Source organism: Henckelia pumila, chromosome 4, assembly GCF_033568475.1.
Source record: "Henckelia pumila isolate YLH828 chromosome 4, ASM3356847v2, whole genome shotgun sequence".
NCBI classification, from domain to species: Eukaryota; Viridiplantae; Streptophyta; class Magnoliopsida; order Lamiales; family Gesneriaceae; genus Henckelia; species Henckelia pumila.
In genome coordinates this window covers 130,566,639-130,583,208 of record NC_133123.1, presented here as the reverse complement: position 1 = coordinate 130,583,208, position 16,570 = coordinate 130,566,639, and the positions used below count along the sequence as shown (strand labels likewise).

The 16,570-nt window shown below is 34.9% G+C and overlaps 3 protein-coding genes and 1 pseudogene across 5 annotated transcripts; 3 read left to right on the top strand and 1 right to left on the bottom strand.

The window, feature by feature from the left end:
- Positions 1–697: 697 nt before the first annotated feature.
- On the bottom strand, positions 698–3,042 carry LOC140861751 (uncharacterized; annotated as a pseudogene).
- Positions 3,043–4,015: 973 nt separating this feature from the next.
- Positions 4,016–5,860, top strand: LOC140864589 (F-box protein SKIP23-like). Of its 2 annotated transcripts, XR_012144286.1 has the most exons (3): positions 4,016–5,002; positions 5,116–5,270; positions 5,569–5,860. XR_012144286.1 is itself a non-coding variant. In XM_073268867.1 (2 exons), the coding sequence occupies exon 1, from the start codon at positions 4,106–4,108 to the stop codon at positions 5,267–5,269; it is 1,164 nt and encodes a 387-aa protein (XP_073124968.1). In that variant the 5' UTR covers positions 4,016–4,105; the 3' UTR covers position 5,270; positions 5,569–5,855. The 2 variants fall into 2 exon arrangements, 1 of the variants encoding a protein (XP_073124968.1); XM_073268867.1 differs by having other exon boundaries at positions 4,016–5,270; positions 5,569–5,855.
- A 3,952-nt stretch (positions 5,861–9,812) lies between these two features.
- LOC140865736 (tyrosine--tRNA ligase, chloroplastic/mitochondrial) lies at positions 9,813–11,404 on the top strand. Its single transcript, XM_073270479.1, has one exon. The coding sequence runs from the start codon at positions 9,816–9,818 to the stop codon at positions 11,226–11,228; it is 1,413 nt and encodes a 470-aa protein (XP_073126580.1). The 5' UTR covers positions 9,813–9,815; the 3' UTR covers positions 11,229–11,404.
- A 1,944-nt stretch (positions 11,405–13,348) lies between these two features.
- On the top strand, positions 13,349–15,906 carry LOC140867001 (protein kinase STUNTED-like). 2 transcript variants are annotated; one of them, XM_073272067.1, is made up of 6 exons: positions 13,349–13,884; positions 13,968–14,077; positions 14,154–14,934; positions 15,076–15,318; positions 15,399–15,548; positions 15,626–15,906. In XM_073272067.1, exons 1-6 carry the CDS (start codon positions 13,642–13,644, stop codon positions 15,734–15,736), a joined length of 1,638 nt encoding a protein of 545 aa, XP_073128168.1. In that variant the 5' UTR covers positions 13,349–13,641; the 3' UTR covers positions 15,737–15,906. The 2 variants fall into 2 exon arrangements, with proteins under 2 accessions (XP_073128168.1, XP_073128169.1); XM_073272068.1 differs by having other exon boundaries at positions 13,787–13,884; positions 13,981–14,077.
- Positions 15,907–16,570: the final 664 nt, after the last annotated feature.

Below are 16,570 nucleotides of genomic sequence, written 5' to 3'. Positions count from 1 at the left end.
ATGTGTCGGTTCTCAAATGGTGTCCCAATCCAGAGGGTGTTAACCTGTTACAGCTTCCTTCATCTTCTGTTGACAATCAGCCACTACTTACGCCTTTGGCAGTCCTTAATGTGCGGCAGATAAAGAAGAACCAATCTTGGATTTCCCAAGTCTTGGTACAGTGGGAAGGTTTACCATTGGAGGAAACTTCTTGGGAGGATATCACTTCTTTTCAGCAAGCTTATCCTCAATTTCACCTTGAGGACAAGGTGCTTTCTAATGCAGGGGGTAATGATACGAATATGGACACTGAAGAGAAGACCAGGAGCAAGAGATTGAAAAGTCTTCCTAGAAAATTAATGGATTATGTAACCACTTCAAATTAGTCAATGAAAGAGTCAATAAGTCAATACATAGAAATATATGCAAGTTACTAATGGGTGGAGAAACACGTGTAAAGATAGCAAAAATATATAAATACTGAGAAACACATGTATGAGGGATTATTAGAAATAAAATTCTCAAAATTCGTTTCTCTCTTTTGTACAATTTTTCTCAATCTTTCTCCTTTCTTGAGGATCTCGAACTCGAATCTTAACAGGAACCTTCGCTACCAGGGGCGGAGCCAGGATCTTGGCTCAGTGTGGGCAACAATATACTATAATTAAATAAAAAAAAATAGAATATTCTGGTCATAAAACACCATAAAATAATTACCTTACAATTGTTCTTTTCGAGTCTTCATATTTTGAAACCTTTGTATAATAGTTTCATTATCAATTGTTAGAAATATTTCTTTCTCCACATAAACAATGAGACTATCATTCATCCACTCATCACCCATTCGATTGCACAACCTGTCTTTCACAATTCCCATAGCAGAAAAAACTCTCTCTACACTTGCAGTCGCAACTGGTAGAATTAATGCCAATGTCAAAAGCTTATAAACCAATGGATAAACCTTGTTTTTCTTTGACATAACTAACTTCTCTGAAAGATCGCCAAGGACTTTCAATCCTTGAAATGATTTGTTCGAACGCATATCACATATATAAGTTTCAAGTTGATCATCAAGTCTAAGGAGATCAACTCTAGAGAAATCTTGTGGATAAAACTCAGCTAGTTGTATCAATTTCTTCTTCTCAAAAGCCGAAAATGAGTTTTGTGGACACAAACAAGCTACACATAATAGTAACTCCATACCTGCCTCTCATTTAACTCTTGAAGTTGCATATCAATAACACCATAGAATAAATCAACACGATAGTGATGCAAATTTGTCACTTTTGGTTGATTACGTTGTGGACGACCACGAGGTGCCCAACGTATGAACATACCATCCATTTTGAGAATATCAATGTAATGTTTCTCACAAAAACATTAAACCTTTTCTAAAAATGAATCCCAACCATCATCTCTCATCCTTTGGAGTTGGTTTTTGCATACTTGTACCAAATCCATAGCATTCACAATATCCTGATCTTTCTTTTGCAATGTCATCGCCAGTTCACTCGAAATCCCTAAGATATGTTTCATCAAGTAAAGATTGAATGCAAAATCAAATGAAAGTATTGACTCCAATAAATTAAATGCCTCAGTTTTTTGATTAGGAAAACTGAAATCATCTTCTGAAATAATTTCAAGCACATTGGTAACAGCAGAGAACATGGCAATTAAGCTGATCAAAGAATTGTGATGTGACCCCCAACGTGTATCCCTAGCACGTTGAAGGGTAGTTTCTTGATTAAGACCCCGACCACTTGAAATCTCACCCAGCTCCAATGCCTCAATAATAAAATCTGAATGTTTCTCCCGAAGAAGATCAGAACTTTTGCAGGATGCTCCAACAACATTTACCACATCACCAACAACACGAAAAAAATTAGAAATCGGAAGATTTTTCTTAGCCACAGCTATAAGAGCTAGTTGAAGCTGATGTGCAAAACAATGCACATAAAATGCACATGGGTTCTCTTTTAAGATGAGTGCTTTTAGACCATTAAATTTACCCCGCATATTACTCGCTCCATCAAAACCCTGCCCTCTCAACTTAGACATGCTCAAATTATATCTAGAGAACATCTTATCAATTGCAGCTTTAAGTGAAAGTGCTGTAGTACTGGTAACATGCTCAATTCCAATAAAGCGTTCATTTACATGCCCACTACTATCCACATACCGCAAAACAACCGACATTTGCTCCTTTGTTGACACATCATGAGATTCATCAACTAAAATTGAGAACAATGACTCGCCAACATCTTTGATAATAACATTAGTCGTTTCACAAGCACAAGCATTCACTATATCTTTTTGAATACCAGGTGATGTTAATTTGCAATTTCTAGGAGCGTTTTTCAATATCACATCATTGATCTCTTTATTATGAGCACCTAAAAACTCCAATTGAATAAGAAAGTTACTTGGATTAAGAGAACCTTCAGTTTCATCATGACCACGAAATGAATGGCCTTGTCGCAACAAAACTCTAACACAATCAATCGAAGCATTGAGACGGATACGATAATCATTTTTTATTTGCTTTGACTGTTTGTGCAAAATTGATTGAATGTGTTCATCTTGATTCATCAAAGCTTCACAATTCATTCGAGCTTTATGATGTTCACTGTCATGTTGGCCAACATGAATATTTAACCTATCTTTACCCTTCCAATTTGTAAATCCTTCGCTAACAAAAGCCTCTCCTCCTGCTTGTTTTCCATTTGTTGTCTTGAAGAGATAACAATACAAACAATACGCTGCATCTTTTTCTATACTATACTCCAACCAATCACCAAATTCCTTGAACCATGAAGGATTAAATCGTCTAAATTGGCTTAATCCAAATTTTCGTTTTGGGAATTCATAACCTGAAGGTTGACATGGACCTTTTTGCAGATATGTCCTTCGAACTTGATCTCTAATATTAGCATTATAAGAACAAATTGGAGTTCTTAGTTCAGGATCTGCCGGTAGTTGTGAAAAATCAAATTCTTCAATCCTAACATCTCCAATGCTTTGTTCATCTGTTTCTGGTTCTTTTCTTTTAAAATATCTATGCATTATAGATATATGAATTTCCTAGAAAAATAGCAATTGTCAAATTAGGAAATATCATATTGTTGATCACAAAAAAAAAAAAACCAGTTAAATAAATCAATCAATCCTAAAACCAATTAAATAAATCAATCAATGCATTCAATATACGTACATCCTACTCCACGTTATATACATTTGTTATTGGTCCAACTTTTGTAAATCATTCCAGAAAAATAAAATAGAATAAAATAAATAAATAAATGACACGAAAATTACTTTCTAAATGCACAACCCCATTTAATATCCACTACATAGAAGTATTAAAATAATCGGAATTCTGGAAACTTTCTTCATCTTAATTCGTAAACCTAATTAGTAATTATTATTTTTAATTAATGCATGGAAATATCGTTAAGAAATCAACGAATAGAACCCTAACCTGTATTGTTTAATCTCTACTTTCTTCAAACAATTTCTCTTCAAATTCAGGATTCTGTAATCTACCGTTCCACCAATTAAAAAAACGAGAGAAAAGAAAATACAAAAATCATCCGATTGCAATTTGCATATAGCGCATAAAAAACGTTACAAATTCTGAGTGAGTGTGGGCTAGTTTAAACTTTTGGGCCTATAAATTTTTTTTTTTAACTAAAAAAATTGGTTTGAGGTATGATATAAGTAATATATAGATAAGTAGTATAATGTAATAAAAAATAAATAAGAAATGATAGTTAAAATTGTATTGGATTTGATTGATAGATTATGGTTTATTTGATTTGATTGATTAAATTTTATATAAAAATGTTAAATGATTATTTTGTCCTTTTAATAATAAATAAAATAAAAATTATATTATTTATAAAGGGTAATATAATAATTTAAATTCAATGATTTGATTCATGTAAGATAAATAATTAATAATTTGATTGATTTAAAATAAATAGTTAATATATAATTGTCAAAAGAGCAATCGAACGGAGCGATCTCTTGCTGATGATCAAATCACTTGATTTGCAAAGATAATTGGGCCCGTTGATGCTCATCTAATTACACCCGCACACAGTTCAGCCAAATTTCAATTTGATCGATGGCGAATTGGGCAAACCTCCCGGGCGAGCTCCTCCACCACATCTGTCAGTACCTCCCCACCGCAACCGACCTCCTCCGCTTCCGCTCCGTCTGCCCCACGTGGCGCTACGCCGCCCCATCACCGCCATCCACCGCCTCCCGCTTCCCTATCCTTCCCAATTCAGGTATCTCTGACACCACTTGGGGTTTTTATCTCTCTAAACGCACTATATACTCTGTCCACTCATCCCAAAACCACGATCAACCGCCATGGATTGTCAAACTCGAACGCGATAATTCCTACCGGAACAACCTTCTCAACCCGCTCACCCGTTGCTCTCTCAAGCCTTACCCCGCTGGTTTCCCAATGTTTTTTAGCTTCTTAGACTTTAGGGTTAAGGAGTTGGGACAAGAATATGCCCTTCAGTATATTGATTTTAAACCCAGGGCTAACTCCATTGCTGAGGCTGGAAATCATTACATGGAAAAAGTTGCTGTTCTTTTTGATGTAAATGACGGGTTTGTGCTTTTGACCATTCATCTTTCTGGAAAGTTGGTGGTTTACAAGTCTGGTGATGAGAAATGGAGGGTTATTGACGATTTGCCTTCACCTTACGATGATGTGATTTTTAGGGAAGGCAAATTATACGCAGCTGATGACTCGGGGAGGCTTGTTTTGGTGAATTATGTGGATTTGACCGTTGATGTTGTTGCCAATTCGGTATTTGGCGGTGATAAGAAATTTCTTGTAGATTTGGACGGCGAATTGCTGTTGGTGGACATGTATTTGAACACTGGATCTGAGAATAAAATGGATTTTGATGAATGGTTCCAGTTTTATGATTGTTGTATGCACGAGAGGACTTCAAAGTTTAGGGTGTTCCGTCTGGATGAGATTACGGGGACATGGATTGAGGTGAGTGATTTGGGGGATATAGTGTTGTTTTTGGGTGAAAATTCTAACTTATCCGTCAATGCATCGGATCTAAGTTGCAAAGGGAACTGCATAATCTTTACTAATCATTGTAGTGGGAGGCAAGAGGACCAGGTGTGGAAGAGTCGGGGAGCTGGAGTGTTTGATCTGGATAGTGGGAGAATCCATCCAATTGGTAGTCGAAGTAAGTATACCAAGATGTTTTGGCCGCCTCCAGAATGGGTGTACTCCATCCCCCTCCTCAATTGAAGTAAGTGCTGAAATCTTACCAAACATAGAGAAAACTTTCTGGGTCTCATTTGGTCATCTAGTATGATCCTTTTACTTCTAACAAAGATTATTTGTTACAAAGAAATTAATTTTGTATCGAAGAAACTGGCCACCTTGGTGGCATTAATGTAAGAAGATGGTGAAGATGTTTAGGCAGTAGTTGAAGATGGTATTGATAGTTTGCCTCTCAGATTAAACATGGCATGTTGTACATTTGTGTTTTGGATTTCCATTGTAAGGAGCAAACTGAATTTTTTGTTGTTCCTACCTGTGTGCAGGCTTGGCTGGATCTACTGAATAAGCTGGTGGCCTATGTCACTATATCTATGAAGTAATTATATTAGTATTGAAGTTGTAACTTCGAGTGCTCGTCAATTATCAGTTTACTTTTTTTTTAAATAATTTCATTCATCTTGTTGAACCTTGCTTTCAATTCTGTCCTCTCTCAAGTTGGGTGCTAATTGGCCAACCTTTGCTAATTTATAAATCAGATTGTACATTTCATCACCTTGCTTCAGAATGTCCATGTGTTTTTATATAATGGCTCTTGAGTTATTCCCCAGGCTATGGTTTAATTTGTTAGCCAGCACTGGTATAAAAGAATAAGCATGCACTTGTAGTTTTGCCCTCTCTTGTATTGGGCCTCTAGCTTTATGCGTGTATAACTCAGTCACACTCCAGATCATCCCCATGAACTCTTCTGGAAACCTCACGGTAAGACCAGAGATTGTCCAAGTTAGCAGGCACCCAATGGTTCGAGGTTTGATAATCCCAGTACCCACTCTTACTGAGCTGAGGCCTGGGAAACAGATCTTCCCGGGTACTCGGGCAATGGCCGCGCTGAACAGAAGGTCGAATCTTAATGGAGGTGGACTATGCAACATCTTCTTTCTGTATGGAAGGCCATTAGAACCCTCCTAATTTTAATATAGACAACAAACTCTGCTGCAGCACACAGAACGCTATAATTTTGAGTGCTATGGTTTCATTTAACCATGAGCAGTTTTCTAGGATTGCTAGCCCAACATCAACATGCCAAAACTCTGTACCCCGAATTTTGCCATTCAAATTGGAGTTATTTGCACTCAACCCTGTGAAATATTGAAAATGCATACTTCTCCCTTGTGAAATTTTAATAGGTATCTTAAACCCTAACTTTTTAAAAAATTAGCACACTCGCCCTTTCAGATGAGAGATTGTTGCGCACGCGCCCCCCTTATGCGACTGGGCAAAGATTTTGATATTTTTTTTTGCACCAAATACCCCTGTGAAATATTAAAAATGCATATTTAATCCCTGTGAAAATAATTTTTAAATCTATTCAACTTATAATACACAATTTTTAATAAAATACAATTATAAATATTTAGCAAACATTTTTTGTTTTATTAATTTTTATTTTTTTATTTTAAATGTATTATCATTAATTAATTATTTTCTAAAAAATATTATTATTTTATCTTGTTATCATTATTTTATTAAATTCACTTCGTATTTTCAACTTTTTCATTAAACATGCATTCATAAACAACTATTTAAATAATTTCAAGTACCAAAATATTGAACTAAACTAATAAGTTCAAACATATTGCTTTTTCAATTTAGAACTATATATTATTGAACAAAAATTTAAATTTTTCGAGAATATGCATTGCACAATTTGTAATAAATAATAAAAAATAACATGATTATATAATTCTAAATCGAAAAAGTAACATTAATGAACTTATCATTTGGTTCAATATTTTGGTATTTTTAGTTATTTAAATCCTTATTTACGAATCATGTTTAATGGAGAAGTTGAAAATACGAATTGATTTGTTAAAATAATGATAACGAGATAAAGTAGTAATTTTTTTTAGAAATAAATTAATTATAAATTATAAATTTAAAATAAAAAATAAAATAAATAAAATTAAAAATTTTTGGTACTTATCATGAACTTATTATTTTGTTTTGATATTTTGGTACTTTTAGGTATTTAAATCTCGTTTATGAATGCATTTTTAACGGAGAAGTTGAAAACAAGAAGAAAGTTTAATAAAATAATGATAAAAAGATAAAATAATAATATTTTTTAGAAAAAAATTATATAATCATAATAAATTTAAAAATAAAAATAAAATTAATAAAACGAAAAATGTTTGCTAAATATTTTATAATTATATTTTAATAAAAATTATGTATTATGGGTTGAATAGATTTAAAAATTATTTTCACAAGGATCAAATTTGCATTTTTAATATTTCACAGGGGTATTTGGTGCAAAAAAAATATTAAAATCTTTGTCCATTCGCATTAGGGGCGCGTGCGCAACAATCACTCATTTGAAGGGGCGAGTGTGCTAATTTTTTAAAAGGTCAGGGTTGAAGATGCTTATTAAAATTTCACAGGGGAGAAATGTACATTTTCAATATTTTACAGGAGTGTTTGGTGCAAATAACTCATTCAAATTGTATCAAGCTTCTTGAGTGGTGGTAAATTCATATACAAATTGGTCGCCATTATCTCATATGTGCCCTCCACAAGGGGTAAAAAAATTTAGGAGCTAATAAGGGAATGTTTGCAATAGATTGTGCTTTTGTAGAAGTGATTAATTTATAGATTATAAAAAAAGTTAAGAAAAATTAAAAGTTGATAGTGTTTGGAAACAAATGTGAAAATCTAAAAATCAAAGTTTGGTAATGTTTGATAAATAAGTGATTAAAATGATTTTAATAATGACCTTCTTATTAGAATCACTTTTGGAGAATCATAATCACCACATGACTAGCTTTTGGATTTCAATTAAGTTAAGTATAAGCTAACACATAATCTAGGTTTAAGAAACACACAAAAATGATTTTTTAAGTCAAAAACTAACAATCACTTTTTTTTAGTGATTGCAAACACTCCCTAAATAAGATAGTTTCACCTCTACACCAACGATGGAACATAAATTTAGGATCTGGATCGTCTGTTGTGGAGAGAGAAACAACACAGAATACTGTGCAATATATAGACTTCTGTAATTCATATCACATGATTAAATAATTAATTATTTAATTAATTACACACATGAAATATTGAAATCATGTATATTTTGATGCACAGTATCCTGTGCTGTTTCTCTCTACACAGTATCTTTTTCCATAAATTTATGGCCACAAATGGCAAATTTTACCCTATTTTGAAAATGTGGTTTTTTAATTTAAAAAATGTGATAGTAAATGTTTTCTTTATTTTACTTTAGTCTTTCATATCAATATATAGTAATCAATTATCATATATTTTTAATTAAAAAAAGAAAATGATATCTATATTTCATAAATGGTTAAATACACTCAATATTGAATTTTTTGCATTAAAAATCCAAGAATTACCTTTATGTTCTTTCTTAATTTCACCATAAAATCAAACGCTTTTAAAGTATAGTTTATAGCTGTTTATTTGAAATTTTATGCATTACAATTATCTTGTTTATTTGGTACCCATAATTTCATTTCACTCGCCAATGAGATCTTGACCTAGTGGTCAAGACTGAGGCTCTGAGACCACGAGGTCTCAGGTTCGATTCCCGCTGACTGCGGGTAGATTTTCTAATTTATTTAGGTAGATTTAGATACTTTCTTAACTCGAGACAAGCACGTCTCGAGTCCATGCTCAAGTCCCGTCGGTTGTGCGGGCAAATTTCACTCTTTAGTGTTGCAATATGCTGTAATTTCGATATTCGATGCAATTTGTACTCAAAAAAAAAAATTTCAAAAAATTTCATTTCACTCTTAGAGCCCGTTTGGGAACAGTAGATATTTTGGAAAAAACACTTATTTTTTTAAAAAAATAATTTTCTTAAAAAGTTATGTGTTTGGTTACAATAGACGTTTTAAAAAAGCATTTATTTAAGCCCAAATAAATGCTTTTTTAAAAGCCAGAAATTTTGATTTTTTGGCTTTTTGGATTTTTCTTATGTTTTAATTTCAAAAAACACTTTTATAACATTTATCCAAATACTAAAACTACTTTTGCTTTTTTTTATTATTAATAAAAGCACTTTAAAAAACTGAACGTATTTAAGTGCTTTTTTAAGCCAATAACTTATGTTTCCAAACGTGCTCTTATTGTTGGATAGATATCTTTAGAAAATGAATATTTATCTGAGAATTAAAAAATAAATAGCTACAAAAATAATTTCAACAAAAAATCAAATTGAAAAAATAAATACTTTTTTTAAAAAGGAAAGTATTCATAAATATTAATTCACACATCACACTGATTTAAAAGTTTTACAAGGAAATAAAAAATCCAACCGATAAATGCTTACCAATACAAAATTCATTTCTAAATTTCTTATTTTCAAATAATTTAAATTTAAATCAACAAATGACAATGTATGAATCCGAGGATTGGAGAAACGATTCTTACAAATTTTAAAAGTATTTCCTTTTGTTAAAGGTTGATAATTTATTTTTATAATATTAATTTTTTAAAAAAAAGTTTCACTTAAATAAATAAAGATTTTGCAGTGCGAGAGCGAAAGAAGAGATAGATGGGTTTCATTGCTAATTCTTTTGTGCGGAGTCACTCTCTTCTTGTCTCCGCCACCAATTGGAGACTGTTATTCCCTTCTTCCTCCGCCTCTCTTCCGCTTCATCTCCGCCCCCTCAACCGCCTTTACTCTTCCCGCCGGAATGTGGTGGAAGTTCTACAAGAGAGGGGGCTTCTCGATTCCATCACCCACGAATCACTGCGCCATTCACAATCACAGTTGTCTCCTTTGAAGGTATATTGTGGCTTTGACCCCACCGCAGACAGTCTTCACCTCGGAAACCTACTCGGCATCATCGTTATCTCATGGTTCCTCCGCTGTGGCCACTCGGCGGTTGCTCTCATCGGCGGAGCCACCGGTCGCGTCGGTGACCCCTCGGGGAAGTCACTTGAGAGGCCCGACCTCGATCCTGCTGCAGTGGATAATAACGTATCTGCAATCTCAGCCACCATTCAGGGAATTATTGGACGTGACTCTTCTTCTTCTTTCACGTTGTTGAACAATTACGACTGGTGGAAGGATGTAAAGCTGCTGGATTTCTTGAGGGATGTGGGAAGATTCGCCAGGGTGGGCACAATGATTTCTAAGGACAGCGTTCGCAAGAGGCTTGAATCGGAGAAGGGCATGAGCTATACCGAGTTCACATACCAGCTGCTTCAGGGCTATGATTTTCTCCATCTTTTCCAGGAGCACGGGGTCAATGTTCAGATTGGAGGCAGCGACCAATGGGGCAACATCACTGCTGGCACCGATCTCATTCGAAGAATTCTTCAGGCAGAAGGAGCTTATGGGCTTACTTTCCCTCTTCTCCTCAAGAGTGATGGCACCAAGTTTGGCAAATCCGAGGATGGTGCCATTTGGCTCTCTCCCTCCCTCATGTCACCTTACCAGTTTTACCAGTACTTGTTCTCTGTTTCAGATGCTGATGTTGTCAGATTTCTCAAAATCCTTACATTCCTCAATATGGATGAGATCTCTCAGATTGAAAAGTCAATGCAGGGACCTGGCTATGTCCCCAATACTGCTCAGCGTAGGCTTGCGGAGGAGGTTACCCTTTTTGTCCATGGGCGAGAGGGACTCGACGAGGCGCTAAAAGCTACCCAGGCATTGAGGCCGGGTTCCAAAACAGAGCTGGATTGGAAGACAATTGAGACAATCTCGGAGGATGTTCCATCATGTTCTTTGCGCCAAGACCAGGTCTTAAACCTGTCTCTTGTTGATCTCTATGTCTCTACTGGTTTGCTGGAGAGTAAATCAGCAGCCCGCCGGCTGCTCAAGCAAGGGGGACTTTATTTGAACAACATCAGAGTCGATAGTGATGCCAAGAAAATTGAGCTTCATGACATTGTGGATGGGAAAGTTATTCTTTTATCAGCCGGGAAGAAGAATAAAATGATTGTGACGATATCCTGATTGATTACCTTTTGGAATTTTGATTATCTGAGTGTAATGATATTCTTTGTATATGACTGGCAATTCCCTACTTCGGATAACGCATCTCTTTATTAGATACCTAGGAAAAAAGATATTTCTTGGTTCATTATCACGTGTATCTCTCTATTTGAGTATATTTGTCACTTACCTATTCACTTATACTCCTGAAACTGAACGTAATCTCTCGACATACAACATAGCTCATGATGCATTCACAAATCACACTCTTGATTTCATAGAATTTAGTAACAGTGTTTCAGGGTTATTGGTCGAGTTGAGTGATGCCGTCTTGCTAGTTTTTCCGTCAAAGCATTTGTTAGGATTTTCATATAGTTGGATTTGTTGCAAGTAATTTGACATTCAGTTCCTGCCTTTGGGTGATTATGTATTAGCAACATCTCATTTGAATTATGAGTACTTGCATTACCAAACTTTGATTTCTGTCATTTTAATTTAAGTGGAGAAAGTGTACATATTTCTGTATTTCCTTTTGCATCTTCAATTAACTGAAACACACCTTTTGGGAACAATAATGATTTGTGATACAATCCAAGTTTGTGCTCTAGAAAATTAGAGTTTGTGGATACGCGTTCCCTTTTCTCCTGGTACTGGGATCTTGTGTTTCGTCATGGTTTCGTGCAAAATCTACCTAAACATTGAGGCTGTGTCAATAATGTTGGCTTCAATCTGCTGGCGATATTCTTGTATCAGGTTCTGATGATATCCTATCATACTCTGAGATTGGGAAACTGAAGGTGTTGAACTTTCGTTCATTCAGGTGTGATGAATATTTTCCAAGTTCATGGTATCTCACTGGAGTCCTTGTTATTGTTAACTGCGTTGCTTTGCTGATGGACATGTTTTTTTATTTTTGTTCTCTCACCCCAAAAGATCATGATTGAGTTGGTTTCAAGATATTTCAATGTATGATTTTTTTTTTGTTGCTATCTTATCCATTTAATGATTGGATTGTAGTTGCTGTTGAATTGAAAAGTTGCCGTGAAAGTTTAGGCTCATGATATATATATATATATATATATCATGATTAATTCCAATGTTGCAGTCTGCATGGATTGTTAGGAACTCCTGAAAATTATTCACTCTGAAAGATGAAGGGTTTTTTTATTCATAAAACATGAAACATGTTCTTCAAATTAATTAGTTATCTCAACCTTTACTTATGGATTTTCTTTCTTTTTTTTTAAAAAAAATAATAATTTGATTAACCTTGGTTCTACATAATTTTTAGCAAGCGTAATTCCATTAAATGTTTTATGATATGCTAATTTATTCCTATTGGCTTGTTAGATTTGATGGTCTCCAAGACAGAACCAATGAAGAGGCAGCCTTGCACATTTGTGTACCTGGGAGGGTTTTAGTTAATTGATTCTATAGACTAAAAAACTCTAGCATAGATGGAGTCTTTTGGGAGATTTGAATTTGAATACAGGCAGGCTGTGTCATTTTGTATAAATATGAATGACTATGCTCACTGGATTGTTGATATTTGTATGCAAGTGAGAAAATTGAGTGCGAGAGCAATCCACGATTAATAATGTAAGAAAGATTTGAAATTCCAGAATCAAATCAGGTAATGACCCATATAATGTAAAATCAAAAGAGAAGACAAAATTGAATAATCGGCAATAGCTTCAATTTTGGACGGAAGATGCATGTGTTGTCTCAACTTTAAACTTTTGAGACGCACATGCACTACTCTTTTTTTTTTTTTCACTTTTGTGTCCTTTGAGAAACACCTGGAAATAGTATGGTCAAAGGCCCTTAAGCACACCCCCGTGAAAATACGAACATGGATGGATTCGTTAAGAGATAAATTAGACGCACCAATACTTGGATGAGTAATTTGAGAAACTCTCTGTACAAGAAATAATAACATAAAATAAAATCGAAATTATTTCAATATTCAATTTTGTTGTAATGACTGGAAAGGATATCAACATCATAAATGAAACGGAAAGGGAAATGTCTCTGTCATGTCTGCTGATAAGAAAGCTCTGATCATGTAATCTTTTAATTGTTACTTCTTTGCAACCTACTGGGGAATCACATGTTTGGTGCTGCCAACTTCACAAGATCAAGAAACTATAGAAGCTAGCTTAGTTAGTTATCCGGACTCTGAATTATTTCTAGTTTCCCTTCTTAAACTTGTTCTTTTCCATGCATTTAATGCCGTAGATCAATATTTATTATCCTGTCCATTTCTCCCTTTAACTCGTTGTCTTTCTTGTGCCATTATGAGCTGTATTTAGTTTTAAATACTCTTACCGCCGTTGGTATTTATTTTGGGTGAAAATATTCAAAGAAACATGAATTTATGTGAAATAATCTGCAATGGGATGCCTTCTTTTCACTGAAAACCATTTTCCCTCTAATGGATGAGAATCCTAGGAGGAGTGGCGGGATTTTCTCACGCCGAGGAGCAAGGCCGCGGAAGAAAAAGACCGTCATCATTGGTTTGAAGCATGATAATTGCAGCAGGGAGATGCTGCTTCGGTTGCTGAATTTGGTAGTTGCCAGTGGGGATAGTGTTCTTGCTGTTCATGTCCAGCAGTCCGATGACACGTTCGATCCCAATACGTTCCACATCCACGAAGACATCTGTAAATCTAAGCAGGTTGTAATGCCTTCTATACTTTGTTATCGACTTGGAGATTCTCTTTTTATTATTGTTGTTGTTGTTGCTGCTGATGTTTTCAGGTGGATTTTGAAGTAAAGATTTGTGCTGGAAGCTGCTACATTACTGAACTAGCCCACCTAGTTCGAATGAATTTCGCAACCATTCTTGCAATAGGATGCAGTAGTCAATGGTAAAAAAATGTGGATCCATCACTTTTTTAACTACAAGAGAGCGATTTCTGACTCTGCTTTTATACTCCTCTGCAGCACGGAAGATTCGGTCATCGCTGGATTCTTGAGAGCATTGCCTCCCACTTGTGACCTATTGGTAATGGATAATGGAGGGAAAGTCCTTCTTCAGATCGCGGGGACTTCGCAACAAGGCTCGACTAACAGGGTTCTTCGATCTTCCTTGTCATCCCCGGTATCTGCTTCCTACTGCTGTGGCAAGCCTGAAACCAGACCTCAGTTCAGAAAGTTTTTCTCCATGCCTACATCCTGGACATCTCCATCATCAGAACTTGCTGCTACGAAGAAGAATCATCAGCACGATCGTTTTTCCCCGAAATTCTTCCAGAGAGTGGCTTTGTTAGAAATGAATGGGCACATCAGTCGATTTACCTATGAAGAACTCAGCTGCGCAACAAAAAGTTTCAGTCCGGATACTTTGATCGAAGAACGGGAGAGTACTCAAGTATACCAAGGCGATCTCCACAATGGGTTTGCCGCGGTAATCACGGTGATCAAGGCCTCTCAAGATTCTGAAAAGATCATCTGTAGAGAACTAGAAATGCTGAGTGGATTCAAACATGAGAACATAGTCCAACTTCTTGGATATTGCTGCTGTGCAGAAGTGTTTGCAATTGTTTACGACTCGGTGGATTCCAGTCTGAAGCAAAGGCTCAAACAGCTGATTTGGAGGGAGAGGATGAAAGTCGCGGTTGGAGTCGCCAAGGCATTAGAGTATCTCCATTCAAGTTATCCTCCCATAATTCACAGAGATTTGAAGTCATCTAATATTCTCCTCTCTGAAGACTGTGAACCACAGGTAAGTTCTGTTCTGTTCGAGCTGCATTCGAATGTATGATTAAGGAAGGCTATTGGAGTTGCTGCAACTGACAACCAAGATTCTAAGGACTAAAACCTGCTTTATCTCAGATTATGATTTTTCTTTTAAAAACACTTTCAGCTATCAGAATTTGGAGCTGCAGCGGCGGATGATCTTCAAACCGAAGAATCAATTCCTGACTACATAATGCCAGCTTATATGAGTGGATCATTTGGATACCAGGCACCCGAGTACGTTATGTACGGCAAAGTTGACGAAAAGATCGATGTATACTCTTATGGGGTTGTGATATTGGAACTAATCACAGGAAATGAGGCCATTCGCACAAGCCCTGACTCTAATCAAGAATGCCTAGTACTATGGGTAACAAAAACTGAGTTCATGTTGATCCAATCCTCTTGTTTTCTGGATGATGTCTAAGAACACCAATGCAATATATGCAGGCAAGATCTCTACTCAACAGCGGCCTATCTGAACGGCTAATCGATCCAAACCTTCACGGAGAACACGACGAGGATGAGATGAAAGTAATGATGACCGTGGCTCGCCTTTGTCTCTTGCATTCATCTTCCAGAAGACCCGCAATGAAAACAGTAACATTCAGCTGAAATGAAATTTCTATATGTATATCAATCAAAAGCTGCTATAGTTTATTTTTTTGAATTGGCAGATATTGCGCTTGCTGGAGGAGCCTGACTATTGGTTGGAGATGCAAAAAATGAGAGATGAACATGTGAACCGAATTGGACGCAGCAACTTTATGCTGGAAGAAAATGAATAACACCAGAGGCCATCATCTCTGTACATTCTTACCATTGTCTCCAAGATTCTTTCAAACATTCTTTCACACTTTTCTTTGTCTTGCCATGATACATGTAATATGTTTTGTCTTGCAGTTTCTGCAAAAAGGGTTGTATTTATTACCACACTGCTCTCTTTTTACACTCAACATTTGCGGAAAGAAAAATATTATTTGGAAAATGAATGTCGTACTTATGGTTACACAAGTTTATTTTAAAATCACGATAAATAAATAATTTTGTAATCTATTATCTATTATCTATTACATATGTGAGTTCAATTGTGAATTTACATGGTTATTCTTTTTATTATTATATAATCAATGTGTTCTTTTAATTATTTATTCATTTGACTCTTCAATTAACTCATTTATTTCAAATTATATCATTCACTTTTTCAAATAATCTATATATTATATATTACATATATAAATATGTGTGTCAATTGTGAATTTACATGATTAAATTTTCCATTATTATATAATTATATAAGCAATGTGTTTTTTTTAATTATTTATTTATTTGACTCTTCAATTTACTCGTTTATTTCAAAATTATACTATTCATTTTTTCAAATAAAAAAGTAAAAATACTATTACTATTTTTAACATATTTTTTACCATGCGTTCTAATTTATGTTATCCGATTATATAATATTTCACCTATGAACAAGTACGTGGAATATTAATAATAATAATAATTAAAAAAATTTCTTATCTTACAAGTAGTATATGAATACTATAAATACAAAATTTCATATCCTACTTTACTTTTTTTATAATTAATTTATATATTATCTATTCTATTATTACCAT